At 42.5% G+C, this 23,509-nt stretch overlaps 1 protein-coding gene across 1 annotated transcript in view; it reads left to right on the forward strand.

Moving 5' to 3' along the window:
• HELZ (helicase with zinc finger) overlaps positions 1 to 23,509 on the forward strand; it is a 255,751-nt gene that overhangs the window by 190,558 nt on the left and 41,684 nt on the right. The window contains exons 23-24 of the mRNA XM_054976797.1: positions 13,513 to 13,564; positions 14,906 to 15,111. Coding sequence (XP_054832772.1) covers positions 13,513 to 13,564; positions 14,906 to 15,111 — 258 coding nt within the window. The remainder of the gene's footprint in view (positions 1 to 13,512; positions 13,565 to 14,905; positions 15,112 to 23,509) is intronic.

Genomic DNA, 23,509 nt, shown 5'->3' on the forward strand with positions numbered 1-23,509 from the left:
CTATGTTCTGAATCTGCCTCTGCGCGAGAGGCGGCCCCTGGCTAAAAAAGCGCGTCTCGAGGACTGATTAGGTATCGTTCGGTTCCTAAGGGTCCATCCCTCGTCACTCGATTGATCTGTATCTGAGGGATCCGTGGTATCAAAATCAGTCGTTCCTGGAACTGAGGGGGCCCAGGTAACACGTTTTTTAGGGGTCCGTTCCTTCCAATTATAAATGTTCCCATTGGAATAGTCATGTCTGTCCCTATTAAGTTTCTTTAGCTTCAAATCCTTGAGCTTAGTTTCACATTCCTTTATAAGTCTCCCTATTTCATTAGATCTAGCCTTGAACTCCTCCTCAGAAAATTTAGTTTTAAGTTCAGTCTCTACCTGCTCGATATTCAATCCCACTTCATCTTTTTCTTGTGCGATACGCTCAATTAACAATAACATGAGATCAAACGAGCACTTATTCAAAATTTGAGCCCACTTTTTCTTAAAGGGCTCGTCATTGGTATACATCCCTGGTGGTTTATGTAATCGTAAACCTCTTGGGATGATATTTTCTTTGCTATATTCTATCAGGGAGGAAGCATGGAGGGTCAATTTGGTAAATTTAGTGCGTTGTTCCAAATACAGGTCCCAATCTTGGGAAGGTGTGACCCCTTGATCTCCCGGGCCAAATTAAGAGCAGATCGATCGCTCCGCTCACAATTGCTTTCCTATAGGCAACGTGATACAGGGAGAACGGGTATCACCTGGGCAATTGACCACTCTCCCCTGGCCGAATCGATAGTGGGAATTATCAAAAAGTACTGGCGGGTCCTTTTAGATATTCCGGGCTGTGCAACTCCGCCCAAAATAGGATACCGTCGGACCAAGAGTTTAAAGGACTTCTTAGTACATTCCGATTTCTTGAGCCCGATTAAACAAAATAATTTACCGCTTGGACACTTTCCATGCGGGCATTGTAGTGTGTGTGCTTTCTGCGTAGACCTCAGGAAGATGAAATTCCCCAACCTACGGTACCCTATAACACCTAGGGACTTCTCCACGTGTAACACTAATAATGTAGTGTATCTCTTGCAGTGCAGTTGTCCATTACTATATGTAGGCTGTACCAGCCGTCCAGTGCGTTCACGCATACAGGAACATATATCGAGGGTCAGAAACCAGAGTGAAGATACGCCCCTTTATCAACATCTGCGGAATAGACATGGAACTGATAGAACTTTTAGGTACTCTGTCTTGGAGGTGGTTAAGAGAACTGGTTTTAATAAACGCCTTCTCTTACAGGCTGAAATTAGGTGGATTTTTAAATTACACACCATGATACCAGAGGGTCTGAATAATGACATTGATTATTCGGTGTTCCTTTAATTTGGGTTCTCCCTCCCCCCCTCACCAAATTGTTTCCCTCTGACTGAAATTATTTTTGGTTTGCAATGGGGAATGTGCAATGAGGAAAGTGCAATATATTTATTAGATATACCTCTTTAAACGTAGTGATTTTATGTAGTTTGGTGATGTAATCGGTCGGAAGGTACTCTCTCAAGAATCTCTGAGAGCCACCCTGTTGCATAATCGATATTGGTCGCATGTGAGATAATTGAACATAAAAACGGTTCTGAAAAAATGTATTTATTGGTCTAGCTCTTGATTGTGGGTTGATGTGCAATTCATGTTGGCCTTGCTGATGTTAATGGAATATAGAAATGAGTTTGGGAAATGTGCAATAGATTTGGTAGTCAAGCCCCTTTAAATGAAGTTATGTAATGTTAATTGTTAATTAGCCTTGAGCTTCTGTATTTAATTGATGAAGTGCGTGCCCTGGTCATCTGATTTCAGCATTTGATATTGTTTGATGGTTGACTCTCTACATGAATTTCGCCTGATGAAATAGTAAGTATGGCTGGAGATATGAAACCACCGGGATATTCCTGAATGGTTTGGTATTGACATTTTTTAATATGAATTGTAGGATAACTGTGGCCTGATGAAGGACTATTTCTGAAACGAGCCGAAGGAATGAGACCGGTGTAGCTCGTTGCCACCTGCTTTGCTACCCGTCCTTTGCAACTTTGCAACCTTGGATGTTACCAACCAGCCTTTTTGGAACTGTATACCTTCGGGCGCTATAAGTTAATTTGGAGAAAACTCTACTATATTGGAATTTATTCTCTCTCTATGCATGTATATTTGAATTGTTGTAGATCATTGAAAACTCAATGTAGACATATTGATAATTGTACTGTGGTATAGACAATAATATTGTACTGAGTTACGTTTTGGCATACTTCCTTTTTCTGTTTTTTGGCTTCTAGTTATTTGAGGAAGTATACTCTCCCTCCTTACTGTTCCCCCACCTCGTGTTGCCGGGAGAACCTGATGGAATATAGAGACATTTTTGCCTTTTCCACTGATGAACGAGAGAGAATTTTGTCTATGTTTCCTTCTCTCTCAGAAGGACGAGGGGTCACACCTTCCCAAGATTGGGACCTGTATTTGGAACAACGCACTAAATTTACCAAACTGACCCTCCATGCTTCCTCCCTGATAGAATATAGCAAAGAAAATATCATCCCAAGAGGTTTACGATTACATAAACCACCAGGGATGTATACCAATGACGAGCCCTTTAAGAAAAAGTGGGCTCAAATTTTGAATAAGTGCTCGTTTGATCTCATGTTATTGTTAATTGAGCGTATCGCACAAGAAAAAGATGAAGTGGGATTGAATATCGAGCAGGTAGAGACTGAACTTAAAACTAAATTTTCTGAGGAGGAGTTCAAGGCTAGATCTAATGAAATAGGGAGACTTATAAAGGAATGTGAAACTAAGCTCAAGGATTTGAAGCTAAAGAAACTTAATAGGGACAGACATGACTATTCCAATGGGAACATTTATAATTGGAAGGAACGGACCCCTAAAAAACGTGTTACCTGGGCCCCCTCAGTTCCAGGAACGACTGATTTTGATACCACGGATCCCTCAGATACAGATCAATCGAGTGACGAGGGACGGACCCTTAGGAACCGAACGATACCTAATCAGTCCTCGAGACGCGCTTTTTTAGCGAGGGGCCGCCTCTCGCGCAGAGGCAGATTCAGAACATAGTCTTTAATTTATCCAGCCGGCCACTCACGGATTTGGAAATGCAGGTTTTGAACAAAGGATTGGGCTTCGTCCCTCGCCCTAGATATAATGCTCTTAATACCAGGATTGATTTGTATAAACTCTTCCGACAGTTAAAATTAAAAAAGTTTTTCGGCAATACTTCCTTGGGCTCTTTATGTGTTGGGTTGAAGAGTAGATCCACCTTTACCCCACAAGTGACAGATACCCAACTAGAGACATTTGAGAGACTAGTACTTAAGGAGGTAGCAAGGGTGGAGAGCCAGCCTGAAAGAACGCGGCAGAACTTAACTAGACTTGAGTGGACAGCTTTACAATCTTTACAAAAGGACGAGGGAATTATCATAAAACCGGCAGACAAAGGGGGAGGGATTGTCCTGTTAGATAGAGAGGACTACCGACAGGAGGTCCTACGACAACTTTCGGACCGGGAGTATTATACCCCGATCGATCACGATCCTACGATAGAGATCCAGAGAATTATTAAAATACTACTGGATAATGGATTGGCTAATAATGTTATATCCCAATCGTTACATCAGGCTTTATTTAACCAAGACCCACGGGTGCCGGTCTTCTATTGCCTGCCCAAAATTCATAAACCCGGGCGTCCTCCCCCCGGACGCCCTATTATTTCTGCGTGTAACTCGGTCCTCGAACCGCTGGCGATCTATTTGGATAGCTTCCTACAACCCTTCGTGACAACAGTTAAGTCTTTTGTAAAGGATACTACCGATTTCATTAAATTAATAGAGGATATGGAAGTTCCACCTGAGGCTTACCTGCTAACACTAGATGTGCAGTCACTTTACACCTCAATTCCCCATTGTGAAGCTAGGACAGTAATAGAAGGGACATTAAATATGCGGTCCACCCCCTTTCCCCCGACCAGTTTTCTTTTGGATTTCTTGGACCTCATAACTGAAAAGAACTACTTTAGATTTGAGAACCAATTTTTCTTTCAAATTAAAGGGGTCGCGATGGGGTGCCCCGCGGCCCCAAGTATTGCAATTTTGTTTATGGCGTCTCTGGAAAACAAGTACTTATATGACCCGGAAAGCAACCCATTTTTGGAACAGATTATTTGCATAAAGAGATACATAGATGACATTTTTTGCATAATGCGCACTCCTGCAGCAGTGGAGAGTTTTGTAGAATGGCTGAATAACTTGGATGAAAATATACGATTTACACATCAGGGGAGTGGGGATAGCATCCCTTTCCTGGATGTTGTGGTGTTTAAGAGGTCAGCCACGTCTTTAGGAGTGAGGCCCTTTAAGAAACCCACAGATAGGGCAGCCTATCTACAGTATAATTCCTACCACCGAACAGCTCTCAAAAAGAACATCCCGGTGGGGCAATTCTTGCGTATTAAAAGAAATGCTTCTTTTCAATGTCATTATCAGGAAGAAGCTAGTAGAATGGCAAATGATTTTATGGCGCGGGGATACCCATCTTGGGTGATCTCCCGGGCCAAATTAAGAGCAGATCGATCGCTCCGCTCACAATTGCTTTCCTATAGGCAACGTGATACAGGGAGAACGGGTATCACCTGGGCAATTGACCACTCTCCCCTGGCCGAATCGATAGTGGGAATTATCAAAAAGTACTGGCGGGTCCTTTTAGATATTCCGGGCTGTGCAACTCCGCCCAAAATAGGATACCGTCGGACCAAGAGTTTAAAGGACTTCTTAGTACATTCCGATTTCTTGAGCCCGATTAAACAAAATAATTTACCGCTTGGACACTTTCCATGCGGGCATTGTAGTGTGTGTGCTTTCTGCGTAGACCTCAGGAAGATGAAATTCCCCAACCTACGGTACCCTATAACACCTAGGGACTTCTCCACGTGTAACACTAATAATGTAGTGTATCTCTTGCAGTGCAGTTGTCCATTACTATATGTAGGCTGTACCAGCCGTCCAGTGCGTTCACGCATACAGGAACATATATCGAGGGTCAGAAACCAGAGTGAAGATACGCCCCTTTATCAACATCTGCGGAATAGACATGGAACTGATAGAACTTTTAGGTACTCTGTCTTGGAGGTGGTTAAGAGAACTGGTTTTAATAAACGCCTTCTCTTACAGGCTGAAATTAGGTGGATTTTTAAATTACACACCATGATACCAGAGGGTCTGAATAATGACATTGATTATTCGGTGTTCCTTTAATTTGGGTTCTCCCTCCCCCCCTCACCAAATTGTTTCCCTCTGACTGAAATTATTTTTGGTTTGCAATGGGGAATGTGCAATGAGGAAAGTGCAATATATTTATTAGATATACCTCTTTAAACGTAGTGATTTTATGTAGTTTGGTGATGTAATCGGTCGGAAGGTACTCTCTCAAGAATCTCTGAGAGCCACCCTGTTGCATAATCGATATTGGTCGCATGTGAGATAATTGAACATAAAAACGGTTCTGAAAAAATGTATTTATTGGTCTAGCTCTTGATTGTGGGTTGATGTGCAATTCATGTTGGCCTTGCTGATGTTAATGGAATATAGAAATGAGTTTGGGAAATGTGCAATAGATTTGGTAGTCAAGCCCCTTTAAATGAAGTTATGTAATGTTAATTGTTAATTAGCCTTGAGCTTCTGTATTTAATTGATGAAGTGCGTGCCCTGGTCATCTGATTTCAGCATTTGATATTGTTTGATGGTTGACTCTCTACATGAATTTCGCCTGATGAAATAGTAAGTATGGCTGGAGATATGAAACCACCGGGATATTCCTGAATGGTTTGGTATTGACATTTTTTAATATGAATTGTAGGATAACTGTGGCCTGATGAAGGACTATTTCTGAAACGAGCCGAAGGAATGAGACCGGTGTAGCTCGTTGCCACCTGCTTTGCTACCCGTCCTTTGCAACTTTGCAACCTTGGATGTTACCAACCAGCCTTTTTGGAACTGTATACCTTCGGGCGCTATAAGTTAATTTGGAGAAAACTCTACTATATTGGAATTTATTCTCTCTCTATGCATGTATATTTGAATTGTTGTAGATCATTGAAAACTCAATGTAGACATATTGATAATTGTACTGTGGTATAGACAATAATATTGTACTGAGTTACGTTTTGGCATACTTCCTTTTTCTGTTTTTTGGCTTCCCTGGACATCCTTGACAGGAGAGAGATGGCAGTGGGCACAGCTGTGCTGCAATCAATATTTAGCTGAAGAGCCAAGTTCTACCACCCAGATAAGAAGCTTGCTAAACTCCCATGTGAGACTGCACAGAAGACCGACAATGAAAACAGGGTTGCATCTACCTGTAACTGCTGTTCATTGAAGTCTTCTGTGCGAGCACATGTACCCTCCCTCCTTCCCCACTGTATACTCTTCATACTCGAGTGGAGCAGTGAAAAAGGAGCTGAGGGCAGAGGGAGCTGTGCCTCCTAGATATAGGCTGTTTTGGAGGGAAAACAGCTGAGCCTGCGCTCTGGGAGGCATCGAGTGCCCTCTAGTGACTTTAAAGCTACAAAAAACCTCTGGTTGGCAGGCCTGCGCATGCGCAGTCCCGTGTATGCCTACACAGAAGACCTCAATGAACAACAGTTACAGGTAGGTGCAACCCTGTTTTAAATGACCAACTTTCAGATAACACTCTAGATGCTATAGTTGGTACAGAGTGCTGTGGCCAGTAGAGATATGCACCAAACAAAAAAATTGGGTATCCCTGAAATCCGAATTAGATTCTCTGATTTGGGTTAGAGAATCTTGAATTTATCCAGCCACTATTCCCTATGGAGCAAAACGCCTGGGGGCTTTGGGGGGCATTTTTCAAGCAAACTCCACCAAATTTTCAGGGAACCTACTCCTGACTGTCCATTAAAGGGAACTAATGTTGAACTTGGGAATCCCAATGTCGAACCAGAGAATCTCTGGTGGAGAGAGGCTTGTTGAGCGGCAGAGTTTAAAAGGAAGCTGGCTGTGGCAGCTTGAAGGGCTGTTTTGGAACTCAGGTGGGGGGAGCAGCAGAATGGAATAAGAATCCACGCTGCTTGCTGCCTCCTCCCCCCGCCCCATCAGCTGCATGTTCCTTTTCTGCAATAACCAACTGTTACGAACCTGCCAGAGCACTAGGTGATATAGAGTAGTCGTTCTCAAACTGTGGGTCAGGAACCCAAACTGCATTCAACTCACTAACAGCTGTGTCTTGAGACCAGGAGAGAGGAGGCAGAACAGGCTGAACTGGAAACAGAGACTTAGTTGGTAGCAATTTAGATTGGCCTCTGCATAAGGTGCAAAATGGCCATGAAATACAGCCTATTGCTAAGTAATGGTTACGTGTAAATAGTAAACGTAAGAAGAAAAATATAAATTTTTCAGAGTTGACTGATGTGTGAAGTTTGTATTTTATTTTATTTCCTATTTTTTGTTTTTAAAATAGAGAAGGGGTACAGAAAAGGAGAGGGGGACAAAAATTAAAGAAAATAAGGAGCTATGTGTTACAAGGATTATCAGAGTACAAAATCTTATAACATTTGAGAATATTGGGATAATATTTGAGAATGGTTGTTGTGGATTTTCCGGGCTGTATAGCCGTGGTCTTGGCATTATAGTTCCTGACGTTTCGCCAGCAGCTGTGACTGGCATCTTCAGAGGTGTAGCACCAAAAGACAGAGATTTCTCAGTGTCACAGCGTGGAGAAGATGTTGGCAGGTAATTTATATCTACTCAGGAAGGTGGGTTTGGGCTGAGTCATCCTGTAAGAGTTTACCAGGATGGGTGATATAGAGTAGTAGGATGACTCGGCCCAAACCCACCTTCCTGAGTAGATATAAATTACCTGCCAACATCTTCTCCACGCTGTGACACTGAGAAATCTCTGTCTTTTGGTGCTACACCTCTGAAGATGCCAGTCACAGCTGCTGGCGAAACGTCAGGAACTACAATGCCAAGACCACGGCTATACAGCCCGGAAAATCCACAACAACCATCGTTCTCTGGCCATGAAAGCCTTCGACAAAATATTTGAGAATGTTTGAGATATATATTTTCAAATAAACAACATGTACAGAATTCAACCTACTTCTCATCTTAGGGAATAAAAGAGAAACTTATTACTTTTATCTTATCACTTCCTTATATTTATTTATTTATTATAAGTATTTCAGGAGTGACTCCTTAACAATATTTCAATACTATCTATAATACATTGTAATCTACTAATTTCAAATTGAAAGACATGTCTGTCTGTCTGTCTACTACATATATCTTTTCATTATGTAGCATATTTATCCATCTTCCAACTCAAAAATTTAAAGCTTAAAACAAACAACATCTCAGTGACCTCTACTAATCAGAACTCATAACCATAATCAAATTTACAGGACTAATATGACTTAGTCATATATTTTTTCCAGATTTTATCTGTTATAAGCAAAATAATTCTCCCATTTCTCTTCAAATTCTTTAATTGGTCTTCTATTTATATAACTCGTCAATTTTGCTAATACCACATATTCTGACATTTTGTCTTTCCAAATTTCTCTGATTGGACATTCTTTCTATTTGCTTGCGATTACCTCTCTAGCCGCCGTCAGCAGATATCTAAGTAATTTATGGTATTATTCCTAGCAGCCTAGTCTCAGGTTTCTTAGTAAAATCCATTTTTAAAATCTTCATATATATCTTTCTAAACATTTTTGGGGTTTTTTGCACGTCCACCAGATATGAAAAAAAGAACCATCTGCTTCCTTACACTTCCAGCACACCCCTATACACTTATCCATTTTTTCAGTATCTTTTGGGTGATAACTTTGCGGGGAATAGCGGGGAGAACCTTTGTATGTGAGCACAGGAAGGTTATAGGTGGAATCCTGCTTCTTAAAGTTCTTAAATTATGAAAAGCACTGGTATAGAGCTCACGTGAACAAATTTTATTTTATAGATAAATGTGTAATAACTGCACAGTACCAGGTTAAATAATAAATTAATGTCTAACAATTTGTGGTTATTTATTTTCTTTGTCTTTAAGCTATATATCCTTAGAAAACAGTTATTTATTCTAATAATAAGTGGTCTGTCATTTTTCTCGATGCAGGTTATTCATAGGGCAATATTTGTTTATAAACAGAAAACTGATTTAATTTGTTCAGACCAGTGGAAAGATGCCTAGATCTTTTCACTGGGGAACCAATTTTATTTAAACATCAGTAGGAAGACAAGTCTCACTGGAAAAAGACAATAATGATAGGAAAAGTTGAAGGCAATAAGAAAAGAGGAAGACCTGAAATGGATTATCGCAGTAAAGAAAACCATGGACTTTAGTCTTCCAGACTTGAGCAAGGCTGTTAATGTTTTGGAAGTCATTAATTCATACGATTGTCATAAGTTGGAAGCGACTTGATGGCACATAACACACAGGTTTTAGAACAATGCTGGGCAACAAATTGAGAGATGGACAGTGAGAACTTTAGTTTTCAGCAATTTTTTCAGCAAGTACCATGGCTTCGTCTGTTGAACAGAGTTATCATAAGAGCATAAGAAGAGTCCTGCTACATCAGAATAATCTAGCATACTGTTGCTCACAGTGGCCAACCAGTTGCCCCGAGGGCCAACAAACAGAACATAGATGCCACGGCCTTCCCCTGATGTTGCTTCCCAGCACTGTTATTAGAGTTTTGCTGCTTCTGTTTTATATGGACGTTCCCTTAACTCACGATGGTTAGTAGCCATTGATGGGTCTCTTCTCTATAAATCTGTCTAAACTTCTTTTAAAGGTATTTATGCTTACAGCCACCACTATTGTAAGCAGTCAACCTGGCCTCCACCATCTTTAATAGCCGTTTTAACATGGCTGCTCCAGTGGACTTCATTAACAAACTTCCCCTTTGTGCAGTGCTAGAACCAATTTTGCATTCTCTTTCATGTGCCCCGGCAGCTACCAATCAAGGTAATCAAACCTTTTGTTAATCCCAGGAACTAACCGTTAGAGTCTTTGTTTTAACAGCTAGGTGGGCCACCCCACCTCAGGGCTTGTTTTACCCTATAAAGGTAAGACCCCGGCCCCATTCAAATTGTGCAAACTTATTGGATCCGGTGCTGCTTCCCTAAGGTTACTCCTAGCCTCTTGTTCTCCTGGCTGAGAACGCTGGCATTTGAAGGCTGGCATTTGAACGCTGGCATTTGAAGTCCCTTTGCGGACTTCCCTGCTCTCTGGATAGGTAATTATCGCCTTGCAATCCCTCAAATCTATTCCACCTTCACCACTGCTTTTCCTAGGCCTTTTGTGTGTTTGCTTGCAATCTTGTGCATATGCATTTGCCCCTCGAATAAAAATCTTCCTTTATTTAAGAACACCGGCTTTGTTTGTGTGTATCCTTGGGAAAGGACTCCGTAAATTATTGGTGAGAAAGATCCCATGGTTACCGGCCTCTTGCATAGCTGTCTTCCTTACTTGCTAAATCCCCCACTCTATTTATTATTTATTCGCAAGGAGACCATTCCAGGTAACACTATGTCCATTGGCAGTGTATTCCGCAATTTTATTATTTGTTGAGTAAAGAAGTACTTCTTGTCTTTCCTCAACCTATTGCCCATAAACTTCATTGGATAACCCCAAGTTCTAGTATTATGGTACAGCATAAAAAAGCTTTCCCTATCCACTTTCTCTATCCCATGCATATCCTAATTTTATGCCTGCTGAGTGACTGGAAGTGATTCTAAATCCATTTGTGTTGGCGGAATACTACACTCCCGCTGAAGTCAGTGGGGAGCCTCAGATTACAGCCTTCCTCCCTACTTCACCATCTACCACACAGCCATATCCTTTTATATAAAAGGCAAGCTGTATTTCTGACAATTTACTTCTTATCCTGGTGCGCCTCCAGAGGGTGCCGCTGCAACAGGAAGCCCAAGTGAGGAAGCCATACCTCTAGAGAGCATGTTGCAGTGGGAAGTGCAGATGAGGCAGCCTGTCTCTCTGTCCCACCGTGCAGATGAGGCAGCCTGTCTCTCTGTCCCACCGCATGCAATGCTCGCCCTCCCTTCAGCCAGCCCGGATAAGGGACGGAGCAGGCAGCAATGCTTGCCCCCCCCTTCACCTAGTGGCAATCAGGTGCAGAGCAGGGGGTAATGCCAACAACCCCCTTCACCTGGCTGGGATCAGGTGTAGACCAGGTGGCAATGCCCACTCCTCCTTCACCCGGTGGGAATCAGGCATGGAGCAGGTGACAATGCCCCCCCTTCACCCCACTGGGATCAGGCCCAGAGCAGGGGGCAATGTCCGCCCCCTTCATCTTGCTGGAATCACATGCAGATCAGGTGGCAATGCCTACTTCCCCTTCACTCGGCTATGATCAGATGTGGAGCAGGAGGCAATTGCTTGCCCACTTCACCCGGCCGGGATCAGGCGTGGAGCAGGCAGCAGTGTGCCCCTTCTCCAGGCTGGGATCAGACACAGAGCAGGTGGCGATGCCTGCCACTCTTCACTTGCCCAGGATTAGACGTGGAGCAGGTTGCAATCCCCAGCCTCCCTTCACCCCACTGGGATCAGGTGCAGAGCGGGCAGCGATGCCCACCCCTTCACCTTGTGGACGCAGAACAGGTGGTAATGCCCTCCCCACTTCACCGGGCTGGGATAAGACATGGAGCAGATGGCAGTGCCCCCCTACCCAGTCGAAATCAGGCATGGAGCAGGCGGCAATGCTCACCCCCTTCTCCCGTCTGGGTTCAGGCATGGAACAGGTGGCAATGCCCACCCCCTTCACCCAGCCAAAATCTGGCGTGGAGCAGGTGGCAAGGCCCGCCACCCCCTTCATCTGGCCGGGATCAGGCATGGAGCAGGTGGCAATCCCGACCCCCTTCATCTGACCAGGATCAGATGCGCAACAGGCGGCAATTCCTGCCCCCCCTTCACCTGGCAGGAATCAGGCAGGGAGCAGGTGACAATGCCCCCCCTTACCTGGCTTGGATCAGGAGTGGAGCAGGCAGCAACATCTTTCCCTTCACAGGGAGGAGATCAGGCGCTAAGCATGTGACAATGCCCTTCCTTCACCTGGTGAGGATCAGGAGCAGAACAGGCCACACTGCCCGCCTGCCCACCCTCCCCTTTCTAGAGCCTTTTGTATTTTTTCCCACATCAGGCCTTATTGCTGGTTGAAGGATAAGATTGCAAGCAGACTCATGGTACACCACCAGGACTATATAAGACTCAGCTAGGGAACAAAAACGATGTGCATCAAATGGCACATTACGTTGCCTCCATGTCTAGAAAACAAGGCATATACAAGCGAAGATTTAGGGATTCGAGCATATTGTATAAGCAACAAAGGGGAAATAAAGGAAATAGAATACAGGAAATGGTGTCTTTGGAGATTTTTCTTAAAGAATATAGTTTTCTATTTAGTTAAGTAATACAATGAAGTAATAAAATGAGGAAACTTCAAGTTGGTTCTGATGGTTTCTTTTAAAATTTTATTTCTCACTGGTGTTGACTGCTTCAGAACAATACTTTTTGCACAGAAACTCTGGGTTGGATCCAGTACAATGTCTATGTGTGGTCTAGCAAACATCACTCTCTTCCTCCTCCTCTGCTGGAGAGCTTAGGTCACTAAAGCAGAAAGGAGTGATTTTGCCCCTTCCCAGTGCAGCCTGCTGACTCACATGGCTGTTCCACGGAAACCCTGCAGCCCCAGGAATAAACTTTGCTGGGGTCAGGAAGGGCTTCTCGGGTGAGAGGGGAAAGCCTGAAATATTGGCAACCATCAGTAACTTCTGCTGACAGATCACAGGAACCAAATCTATGGAAGTGGCAGATACTAGATGTATTACATTAAAATACAATACAGTAGAGTAGAAAATTATTTTCTAAGTTACCATTAGAAAGTTAGACATATTAAGTTATAATTATGGTTAAAATAACTGGATGGGATGTGATATATTTGTGAAATGCAGACTATCGTTTTACTTACAAGTATACAGAATATTGTATTGTCGAAGGCTTTCACGGCTGGAGAACGATGGTTGTTGTGGGTTTTCCGGGCTGTATTGCCGTGGTCTTGGCATTGTAGTTCCTGACGTTTCACCAGCAGCTGTGGCTGGCATCTTCAGAGGTGTAGCACCAAAAGACAGAGATCTCCCAGTGTCACAGCCCGGAAAACCCACAACAACCATACAGAATATTGCTATATTTTTTAGTTTGGTAGGACTTTAGAAAGTACTAACTTCTCATTTGCAAGTTTTAAAAAATGTAGTATACTTATTTGTAATTTATTTTATATTGTGTTTTAATATAATGAATATTTCTATAATTTCTGGGAGCTTTTGCACATTCTCTATGGGTTTGTCCATAGAATATCAGTAACTTGGTTATCTGGAAGCATTTCATGATTCCTCCTAACTTCTTTTATATCAAGCATAAATCTCAAAAGACTGATCTTTTTTTAAGGTGAAGAGCCATCATCATACCCAGAATGACCATTTTCAAACTGATGGAATTGGTAAGTGACCCATAAAGTATTTTTGATACTGACCAGCTCTTGTATATGGATTCTGATTTGTTTCCCCCCCCCCCAATAAAAACTGGCATTTTCTTGAGTTTAAAGGAGAAATCTCAGAATAAGACTCTGTGGACCCATTTTGTTTGCTCCTCCTGAATTGTCCGAGCAGTAGATTTTGTGCTCCTGTGTGCTTTCTCCCTGCAGCTCATACTCTGGTGACAAGTGAATAACTTGCACAACAGGTTTCATAATTGTAGAGTCTCCTCTGACTCTGAGATTTAAACCTTCTTAAGTAGTTTAATCCAAGGGTCTCCAATCTTTTTGAACTTGCAGACACCTTTGGAACTTTGGGAAGGGGTGAGCACCACCCCCAAAATTGCTGCCACAGAAGGCAAAGCTAAACCGAAAATGGCTGCTGCAGAAGGTGGAGCTAAATGCAACACCTCCCTTCTTGCTTTGCAAAAGAATCACAGAAGGGGAATAAAAAGGAAAGATGGAAGTCCTGAGGGGAGGGAGGGGAAAAGAAAAGGGGTGAATAAAAAGGAGGAATGCCTGAAGGGGAAATGGAACCACTTCCTGATCCTATAGTGTCTGGCTGCCATTGCAGTGGAAAACCCTTTCATTTGAATGATGGCAGCCAATAACAAGCCCTGCCTTACAATGCCCTTGTCCACTTTCTGAAAAGCTCTGTGGACACCAGGAGGCATACTAGTGGGGGCACCATTGGGCCCATAAGTGCCACATTGAGGAATCCTGGTTTAATCTAAGGTTAGAGGAAATCACATATTCAGATAAGCACAGTGTCTTCCATTTTGATCATCATTTCTCCCCATAGAGACAGGAGTAGGGAGAAGGTGGAAGGAAGCATGCAAGCACAAAGACCTTCTCTCAGTGTTTCTTGAATTTAGTCCACAGAAGGAGATGAAACCAAAACAGGCCTTTAATGTCTTTTGCAGTTTTGATCACTGACTTCAAAAAGATAGAAATGAAGTCGTACTTTAAATTTAGTTGTTAACAATAGTCAGACAGTAATCTCTGGCCTATGCAGAGATCCCCATGTGAAGCTTAATTATTAAAGTTCATTAAAGTTTGCTGTAGACATAAGAGTGGAAATAGACAGTCTGTATGACTTTGTACCCATCATAAAAATGATGACCTTTTTGGAGTGCATATTGTATTCTAGTTGGAACCCCATCTTAAAAGGGGTTTTTTTTATGAGTAATGTTGGAAAAGTAAAATTAAATATATTAGGAAAATACATTGCATTTCAGAACCCTATGGGGAGAAATATAACTTCTAATTACTATCACATTCATGATGGTTTTCTTGTTTGTTCTTCAGTTCAACCTAATCCTTCTGTCTTAATTGGAAATCCTATCAGAGCATATACTCCTCCTCCTCCACCACCACCTCCACCTCCTGGGCCTCATCCCAATATTGGAAAATCTCCTAGTCCTGTTCAAAGGATAGATCCTCATACTGGGACAAGCATTCTTTATGTACCTGCTGTTTATGGAGGAAATATGGTCATGTCTGTGCCTTTGCCAGTAAGTGTGCTCTTTCATGTAATTTTGAAACTGCCTCTTATTGCTATTCTTATCTTCTTCATTTTTAAGCAGGAGGGTGGAATAATTAGTGTATAAGTATCTTCACAGGAATCATATATTGCATATAAAGAGTTCTGTAGTCTAGTACAGGAAGATTCTGTCAAATATTTTAAAATTAAAGATGTTGTATTCTAGACAATGCAGAAGGCAGCAGTAAGGTTCCATGCTAGCAAATAAGGTGATACATATTTATTATATGGTAGTATTCACATCAAGGCTTTTCTAAGGATAGTTCTTTAACGTGTAACACTTAATTATTTTTAATGTATCTAGCAAAGTCTATCTTCATTTAGGAGGTGTTATTGTTCAGGTCAAATTGAAAGATGATTTGTGATTTTAAAAAAATTAAAATTTAAAATAACATTTAAAACAGTATAAAAACAAGTCAATAAAACAATATCTATATATTGGCGGTCCCCAAGCTATCATGAGCCTTTATGATGGCCCGAATGGACACTTTACCATCAGCACTGTTAACTGGCTGTTCTTCAAGGATTTCCTACTCTGAAAGAGTTTGCTCATACTCAATGAGAAGAATAGAGACTATTGCACATATTGTATTGGATAGTCCATTGAGAATTGAAGCTAGGAAGAAGTTTCTTTTTGCTTTTATTTTATTTAATTCCAGAGTCTCTTAAGACAAAAGTATCTAAGATTATTTGGCTTGTGTCAGAGTTTGATTGTAATTAGGGGTGTGCACCTGAAAAAGATTCAGAAAAACCCGGAAAAGCTTCAGAAAAACCCGAAATCCCAAGTGGCTTGCTGACATGGCTGGCTGGCAGAGAGGGCTTTCCCTGCCGCCAGAGGCCAGCGGGGAGGCGGGAGGGCCACCTCTACCAGTACGGTGCCAGGTAAGTGGGGGGGGGGTAAGGATGGGGAATGGGTAAGTTAAAAGGGCCCTTCTGCTTGTGAAAGGGCCCTTTAAACTTTACCCCCAGGGCCCCGAAGCTTCCCAAAGCATTATGAATGCTTCGGGAAGCATGCTGGCCTCGATTCGGATATATCGAAGCTTTCTGAATCGGGCCCAATTCGGGTATTTTACCCGACTTGGATACCCGAAGCACACATCCCTAATTGTAATGTTACCTTTTGTATGGAGAAGCTTTTTGCAACCCTATACTAAGTGTATTTCTGTTATGTTGTAGCCCATGTGGCTTTTAACAGTATAATTAAAGTAAGAAGTAAGAATTCAATAAAACACACACAAATAAACATGCAATATGAAGAACAGGAAGGAGAGCCAGTAACAGTTATTGGGAATATGCCGAACAAAACAAAGCAATCTTCACCTGCTGGTGAAAGACAGAAGTTTAGAGGGAAAGTTAAATCTATCTGGAGAAAAGAGTTCCCAAGTTTTGGTGCCATAACTGTCTAGTCTCATAGTGAGGGCAGGGCCTCCAAAGATGACTGAAGTGAACAGATAGGTTCCTATGGAAGAAGGTGGCCCTTAAGATATGCTGTCCCCAAGCTGGGTAGGGCTTTTAATCATTCTTTATTACAGTCAGCGACCAGAGAGGAATGAGATAAAAAGTGACCGGAATTTAGCATATATAAAATACAGCAAGAGTGTAACAAATCTAGATGTGGATACCTAACTTCATAACAAACACTAACTTGCAAAATTAAAAGAAGTCCATCAGGACCAATCAAAAACTAAAAACATACTAGTGCAGTACGAACTAAAAGGCCAATATATGCCAACTAACATCTAACAATTTAAATCAGGACTTACTACAAGTGTAGATAAGGGTTTGCACAAACCCAGGCAAAATATGGCTAAGTTGACATGTTAGAAATTACAATCAATTTTTCATCAATATTGCCAGGCAAGATCCGAGAAGATCGAAGTTTGATTGCTTGGGAGCAAAACTTGGCTACCTGCCGAGTGATCTCTATACTTTTGTCAGACAGAAGCCTATTTATGTTGACCAAATCAGAAGTGTCTGTAGAACGATCCAGTAGTGGAAGGATATGTGCAGCACGGATCACATTGTAGAAAGGGCAGCAAAAAAAACACATGGGCTGTCGTCTCTGTCTCACCACTATTGCATGGGCATAGTCTCTCTGCCCAAGGGATCTTACAATATCTGCCCTCAATGACTGCAGATAGAAGAGCAGAAAATTTAGCCAGAGTGAAAGCTCTTCTTTGGTTGTTATTTTCCAGTGTGTATAAATAAGTAGCCAGGGTAGAGAGGTAGTGTTTATGAGGTGCTACAATATAGGTGGAAGATCTTGAGATATCAGATTGCCGTTCAGTGTCTTCGACTCTCTGCCTCAAAGCTTGTCTGGCTGCATCTCCACCCATCTGAAGGAGAACTGAAGAGGAGAGTCCGAGTTGTACGATTCTCACTTGGGTAGCCTTAAGCCAGCTGGATCGAAAGTCATCTAGCAGGATGAATGGAAGGAGGCCACAAGGGTGTAGATTTATTTTGAGCCTGAGGAAGAGTGAAGAAAGTGATATTCTGGCAGCAACCTTTAGCACCCCCGTCTCCAGGCAAATCATAGAATTTGATATACATCTAGGAACTTGCAAGACTGCTCTCAAAAACTTTGATTGAACCCATTCGAGAGGGGTAAAACAGGAAACAGGTGGACCTAGGAAGGTCCCATATAGTCGTTGAGAGACTTTGCTTGAAAAAGGTTAGGGGCAGCTGGTGAGAAATGGCCACCCTTGGTGCAGAGAAACTTGATGATGTTGAGAGCTGATCTTTCTCCCTTAGCCGCAACATAGTCACAGTGGGATATTCTGGACCCCGGGGCTTGCACAGCCATCCCTAGATATTTAAAAGAATTAACTTGTTCTAACCTTTGGCCATTAATCGACCAGATTCTTTGTTTGGGGCGCTTACCAAAGGACACTTGGGGCACTTACCAAACCTTAGTTTTGTGATAATTAATCACAAGCTGTTGTGAGTCGCAATATAGAGCAAGACTATGAAGAGCTCTTCTTAGCTCGACTGGGGTCCTGGAGAGAATGACGGCATCGTCTGCATATGGCAAGATAGAGATATGTCGATGTGCCAATTTTAGAGGTTGATGGTCAGTGACATTGAAAAGGCTTACCATGTCATTTATGTAAAATATTAACAGCAGAGGTGCAAGAAGGCAGTCCTGTCTGACTCCCTTCAGAGTATTAATGGGTTCTGTGAGATGGCCCATTTTGCTGCATTTAACTCTAAGAGAAGTATGGGTATAGAGAGAGCAAATTAAAAAAGAGAGCCTTTTGTCAATGGAAGATGCCTCCAATTTATCCCACAGTTTGGCTCTAGAAATAGTGTCAAATGCAGCCTTTAGGTCCACAAAGGCTGCATACAGAGAGGATGTCCCTTTGGTACAATACCTTTCGATGAAATGTTGGAGAACTAAGCAGGGCTTTAAAGGTCAACACCAGCACCTTGGACTGTGCCTGGAAGCAAATTTGGAGCTTCTGTTTTGTTAGGATTCAGTTTCAACTTGTTCATCCTTCGCTAACCACAGCAGCTAGACAACAGTAAAACACAAGTCATAGCAGAATAAAAATATTAAAGCCCTCTCAAACAAGTGTCAAACATACATAAATAACTGTAAAATCTAGCAGACAGAATGTTAAAACCATGCTGATAAAATGTAAGCTAAAGAAAATTAAAGAGTAGCAGATAAATAATGAAAACAAATTGATACCAACAAAAAAAATAATTGTGATGGCTCAGATTCCTTTCAAGGCCCCCTTGAAACACCAACAACAAGGGGCTTATTAGACTTCAAGGCACATGGAATTTTAGGATCCACAGCTGACATGTTCACCAACCATGCATCAGTCAATGTTAGCACATAGAGAAAAGTAACTGCAATTGCTCTCAAATAGAGATGGGCACAGAATAGGAAAAAAATGAACCGCTTTCTTGGAACTTGAACCACGAACTTACAAACCTCAACTGGTTCCCAAACTGGTTCAAGATTCGGGGTTCGTCTGAGCCCAGGACAGCCCCCTTCATGCTCAGAGAGCCCAATCTCAAAGGGAGTTTTCAGCAGACTCTCCTCCAGCCACCCTCCAAGTTTTGTGAAGATTGCAATACAGATCTCCAAGTTATAGAGCCCCAAAGCTGGTGCCCCCATGAAAGTCCCATTCAATAGAATTGGAGCCATCAATGGCAATTGCCTTATGCCTCCATTTGAAGTGATGGACCCCAGACATAGGTCATGTTGGTGGCTGCCCCCTCCTCATGGGCGGGCTCGGGGAGGCGTCTGGCCCCCAAACCAGCCTCCACCCAGTCACTGGCCCCAGTTTCACAGATGCTCAAAACAAAACAAAAAAAACAGTGTGGGCACTGATGGTGTGTGCGCAAAGCAAAAGCGAGCTACACTAGAAAAACGTGCAAGTGGGGAGCCTGCAGACAGTAGAGCAACCCATTCAGTTGTGAGTCAGCGGGCAGCCCCCCAAACCACCTTCACCCAGTCACTGGCCCCAGCGACAGGTATTCAAAATAAAAAAAAAAACAGTGTGGGCGCTGATGCTGTGCGCAAAGCATGCAAGCACTACAGAAGTGTGCAAGTGGGGAGCCTGCAGACAGTAGAGCAACCCGTGCAGTTGTGAGTCAGTGGGCAGCCTCCAAACCCATCTCCACCCAGTCACTGCCCCTGGCTGGACAAGGGCTCAAAATAGAAAAACAGTATGGATCCTGATGATGTGCACAGTGGAGAGAGTAGAGCAACCCCGTGCAGGTGTGAGTCTGCGCAACAGAGGCATGAGCCCCCCAAAACAACTCCCAGTCAGTGGCAATGGATGTAGAGGCGCTCAAAATAAAAGTGAAGGGCACTGGAGGAGTGTGCAGAAAATAGGGCAAACTTCACTGCACCACACAAGTCCACACAGAGAGCAAACAGCCCCGTGCGGGTGCGAATGAGCGCTCCAGAGGCACAACCCCCCCCAAAGACCACACAATCAATGGCAGTGGCTGTAGAGGTGCTCAAAAGATAACTAGAGGGCACTAAAGGGGCATGCAGGAAAAGAGCAAACTGCACCACACCACACAAGTGCACACACGGAGAGCTAACGGGTGGGCCACAACCCAAACCAGAAGACAGACCCTCCAAAAAGCCAAGAAAGGAAGAAAAGCAAATAAAAGAGGGGCTACCTGGGGAGGGGAGACAAAAACCCCCAGAAAACAAACCAGAAGACTGGGCCTCCAAAAAGGAGAGAGGGAGAAAAAGAGAAAAAGCAAACAAAACTCATTTAGAGAAGCAAGAACCCAGTTATACTCAAAGGCTTAAGACTAGCCTGGAAAGGGCGGGGGGAGGTAAAAAGCTAAGACTAGGATGGGGGAGGGGAGGGAAAAAAGCACCCTTTCCCAAACACCTCCCCAATCCCCAGTAAGAAAAGGCAGCAAGAGAAAAGAGGCTTTTCAGTCCCTTTTCAAGAAGCAAGAAACGTACTGCAGTGCAGGCCGAAGATCCCAAGTTCCTGGCAATACAGCCAGCCAGCAAGCTCCCCAACCCACTCTCTGGAGAAAATGAAACCGGGAGTCACATGGCTTCCCCTAATCATGGGAAAAGCCAAGATTGAACAACACAGGAGAACTCTGGTTGGCAGAAAGACCTGCTTAACATGGTTTTGGAGGAAGAGATTGGTGTTACCATGGCTGCTGAAGGCCCATCTCAGTTGCCTTAGAGATTCTCACCCTCCCCCTTTTTCTGGCTGGATTGGCCAGAAATGGGAGCTCTCTACTTGGCAAGGACAGCTGCCAATGAAGCGTGGAGGCCTCAGATTGGGGGGAACCTGGGCGATGGAGTGAATGGCTCCAAAGTGTCTGGCTTCCCAAAGCAGCAATGGAACAGTAGGTAAATTCGTTTGTTCTGTAAAAACGTGGAGATACGGAACGTGTTTCGTTGCAAACGAACCAACCATTCAGTTTGGAATTTTGTTCCGTGTTTTGTTTCGTGCCCATCTCTACTCTCAAATGCTGGACCAGTTTCATAAGGTGCAGGCAGTCTCTAAGAAACCGTGCTCCCAAACCATTTCAGGGTTTTAAAGATCCAGGCAAGCACTTTGAATTGGGCCCAGAAACCACTCAGTGTAACTGATGTAATACCAGGGAAAAGTGATTCCCACAGCATGTCATGTTAACATTCTAACTGCTGCATTCTGTACTAGCTAAAATGTCCAAACTGTTTACAAAAATTGCCCAACGCAGGGCACGTTTTAGGTGGGTAACCATGTTGGTCTGCAGGAGAACTCTACAACAAAAAGGACCATGGTGTTAAATGTAAGACTAACAAAAACTACAGCCGTGTAGTTGGAAAATTTACAAATAATGCATAGGGTAAGTAGTCGTCATATAATTGTCTAGTAACAATCCTATCAGTAATTCATAGAAGCATATGTGTAATTCATACTGAAGCATATGCTTCAGTAATTCATGGAAGCACTTTCCACGCAATCAATGCAGCTGGTCATATGTAATTCAAAAGAAATACCTTTTACTGGCAGAATTCACATCAAATATAAATTCTTATATCCAATCCATAATAACACATAATCAACGTGCTTCCAGTTATAAACCACATTTCGATGGAAACATCTTCAGGTATGGATTGATCAAAGTTGTAATGATTGCATGTGTTTTTTCAACTCACAGTTGACTGTGCTATAGAAGTATTAAAACAGCAGTGAGTAAACTGTTTACTCACTGCTGTTTTTCCAACTACACGGCTGTAGTTTTCGTTGGTCTGCAGAAGAACAGCAGGATTTGAGTCCATTGGCACCTTCAAGATTTTCAGGATACGAGCTTTCGAGAGTCAGAGTTTTGCCACGAAAAGCAGGCTTCAGGATGTTATCAAAGCATGTGTTTTCCAGGAAGTGGTAAAATGGCTTAAACTGGAAAATGGGGCTCATGAAATTCTGATAAAAGCTAAGAATTCAAACTTTTGCTTTTTTTTAAGGAAAGTAATTTCCTAACCCTTCTAGGTACAGATTTGTTTATAAATCTTAAAGGAGACGACATAAGGCCAATTAAATTCAGTATAAATACATTTTTTTTTAGGTCTCGTGAAAGATGAGTTTCAATGGATTGCATTTTCCCATTTGTGGCTAACAATTGCAAAATGTGTACTGCAAGTGTATATTTGAAAAACTAAGATCGTCATAGAATGTGTACAGGTTGCTTACTATCAGTCAAGGGCCAATCTGCTTGTAGATATCTAGTGGACTCTACTGCACAAATGACCCAACCGGAAGTTAATGGCTGGAGTAATTTGGCCTTGTAACCAGTGCCCATCCTTGTTGGGGGAGGGGGGGCACACACTATAAAAGCTCCCTTAACAGATGAACTGAGAGGGGAAGCCAGTTGGGGAGCACGGGCAGTAAAAGTTGGGGGTGCAGGATATCCTCTTCAGCTGCTCAAAGTAGTCTAGGTGTAGAGCAGTAGCAGCAGTTGGGACAGGCAGGGAAACTGCCAGTGAGGAGGTGAATCCCTGGTTCTAACCTGCTTGAAGGAGTAAGTAGGAACTCGAGCACTTGGTGACTAAAGTGGGATTAGTATCCTCTAAGCTGGGAAAGTTCAGACACAGTAACTGTTTTAAAGAAAATTATATTATTTGCCATCAACTGAAATACATGAATTCGCTCATTCGTTCCAGTTCCTGAAATTGTCCTTTGTGACCTTCAGTACTGAATATGTTACCCTCTAGTGACCTAATATAATCTCCTGGGTAGGAGATGGTATGCATGAGGTTCATTAGCTTATTTGCCAGTGTAAAATTAGCGTTTCTTTGAAGATTTTCACTTTGTTCTTATTTTTATGACTGCATATTTTAATAAAAATGTCCATAGATTAAGCGTAAGCTGCTTTGATTTAGAGTTGTCTAGCTTGTAAGTGCTAAAGGAAAATGAACAAGAAGCATTTTTTTTCTTTTTTCAACTTCCAAGCAGTGAATTGTATTTCACAAATTATTTGTTCACCAAATTAATTTTTTTTTATCCCCTTGCTTGTCCAAGTTCCACTCTTTTTCTAGACAGACCACCCGGTCATTATTTATCTCTCTGGTTTTAAAATCTGTCATGTTCCTGGGTTCTTTGATGAGTCTGATATTACTCTTACTTATATTAAGCAATTTAACAGTTCACATATTTTCTCATGTATTTACCTACACAACACCTCTGTGATGTATGTTAGATTCAAGGATGATTATGTCCTAGGCTGCCTGGATAACTTTGCATATCTAAACCCTACAACATATTGACCTTTAAAAAAATGCCTCCACTCCCACCTCACTTTTCTACCTTTCTACTTTGGGGACATGTATCAATATTCTGTTTTCATTGACACAAAATATTATGCTATGTATTTAATGGATCTTTTTT

Source organism: Eublepharis macularius, chromosome 4 (assembly GCF_028583425.1).
Source record: "Eublepharis macularius isolate TG4126 chromosome 4, MPM_Emac_v1.0, whole genome shotgun sequence".
Taxonomy (NCBI): domain Eukaryota; kingdom Metazoa; phylum Chordata; class Lepidosauria; order Squamata; family Eublepharidae; genus Eublepharis; species Eublepharis macularius.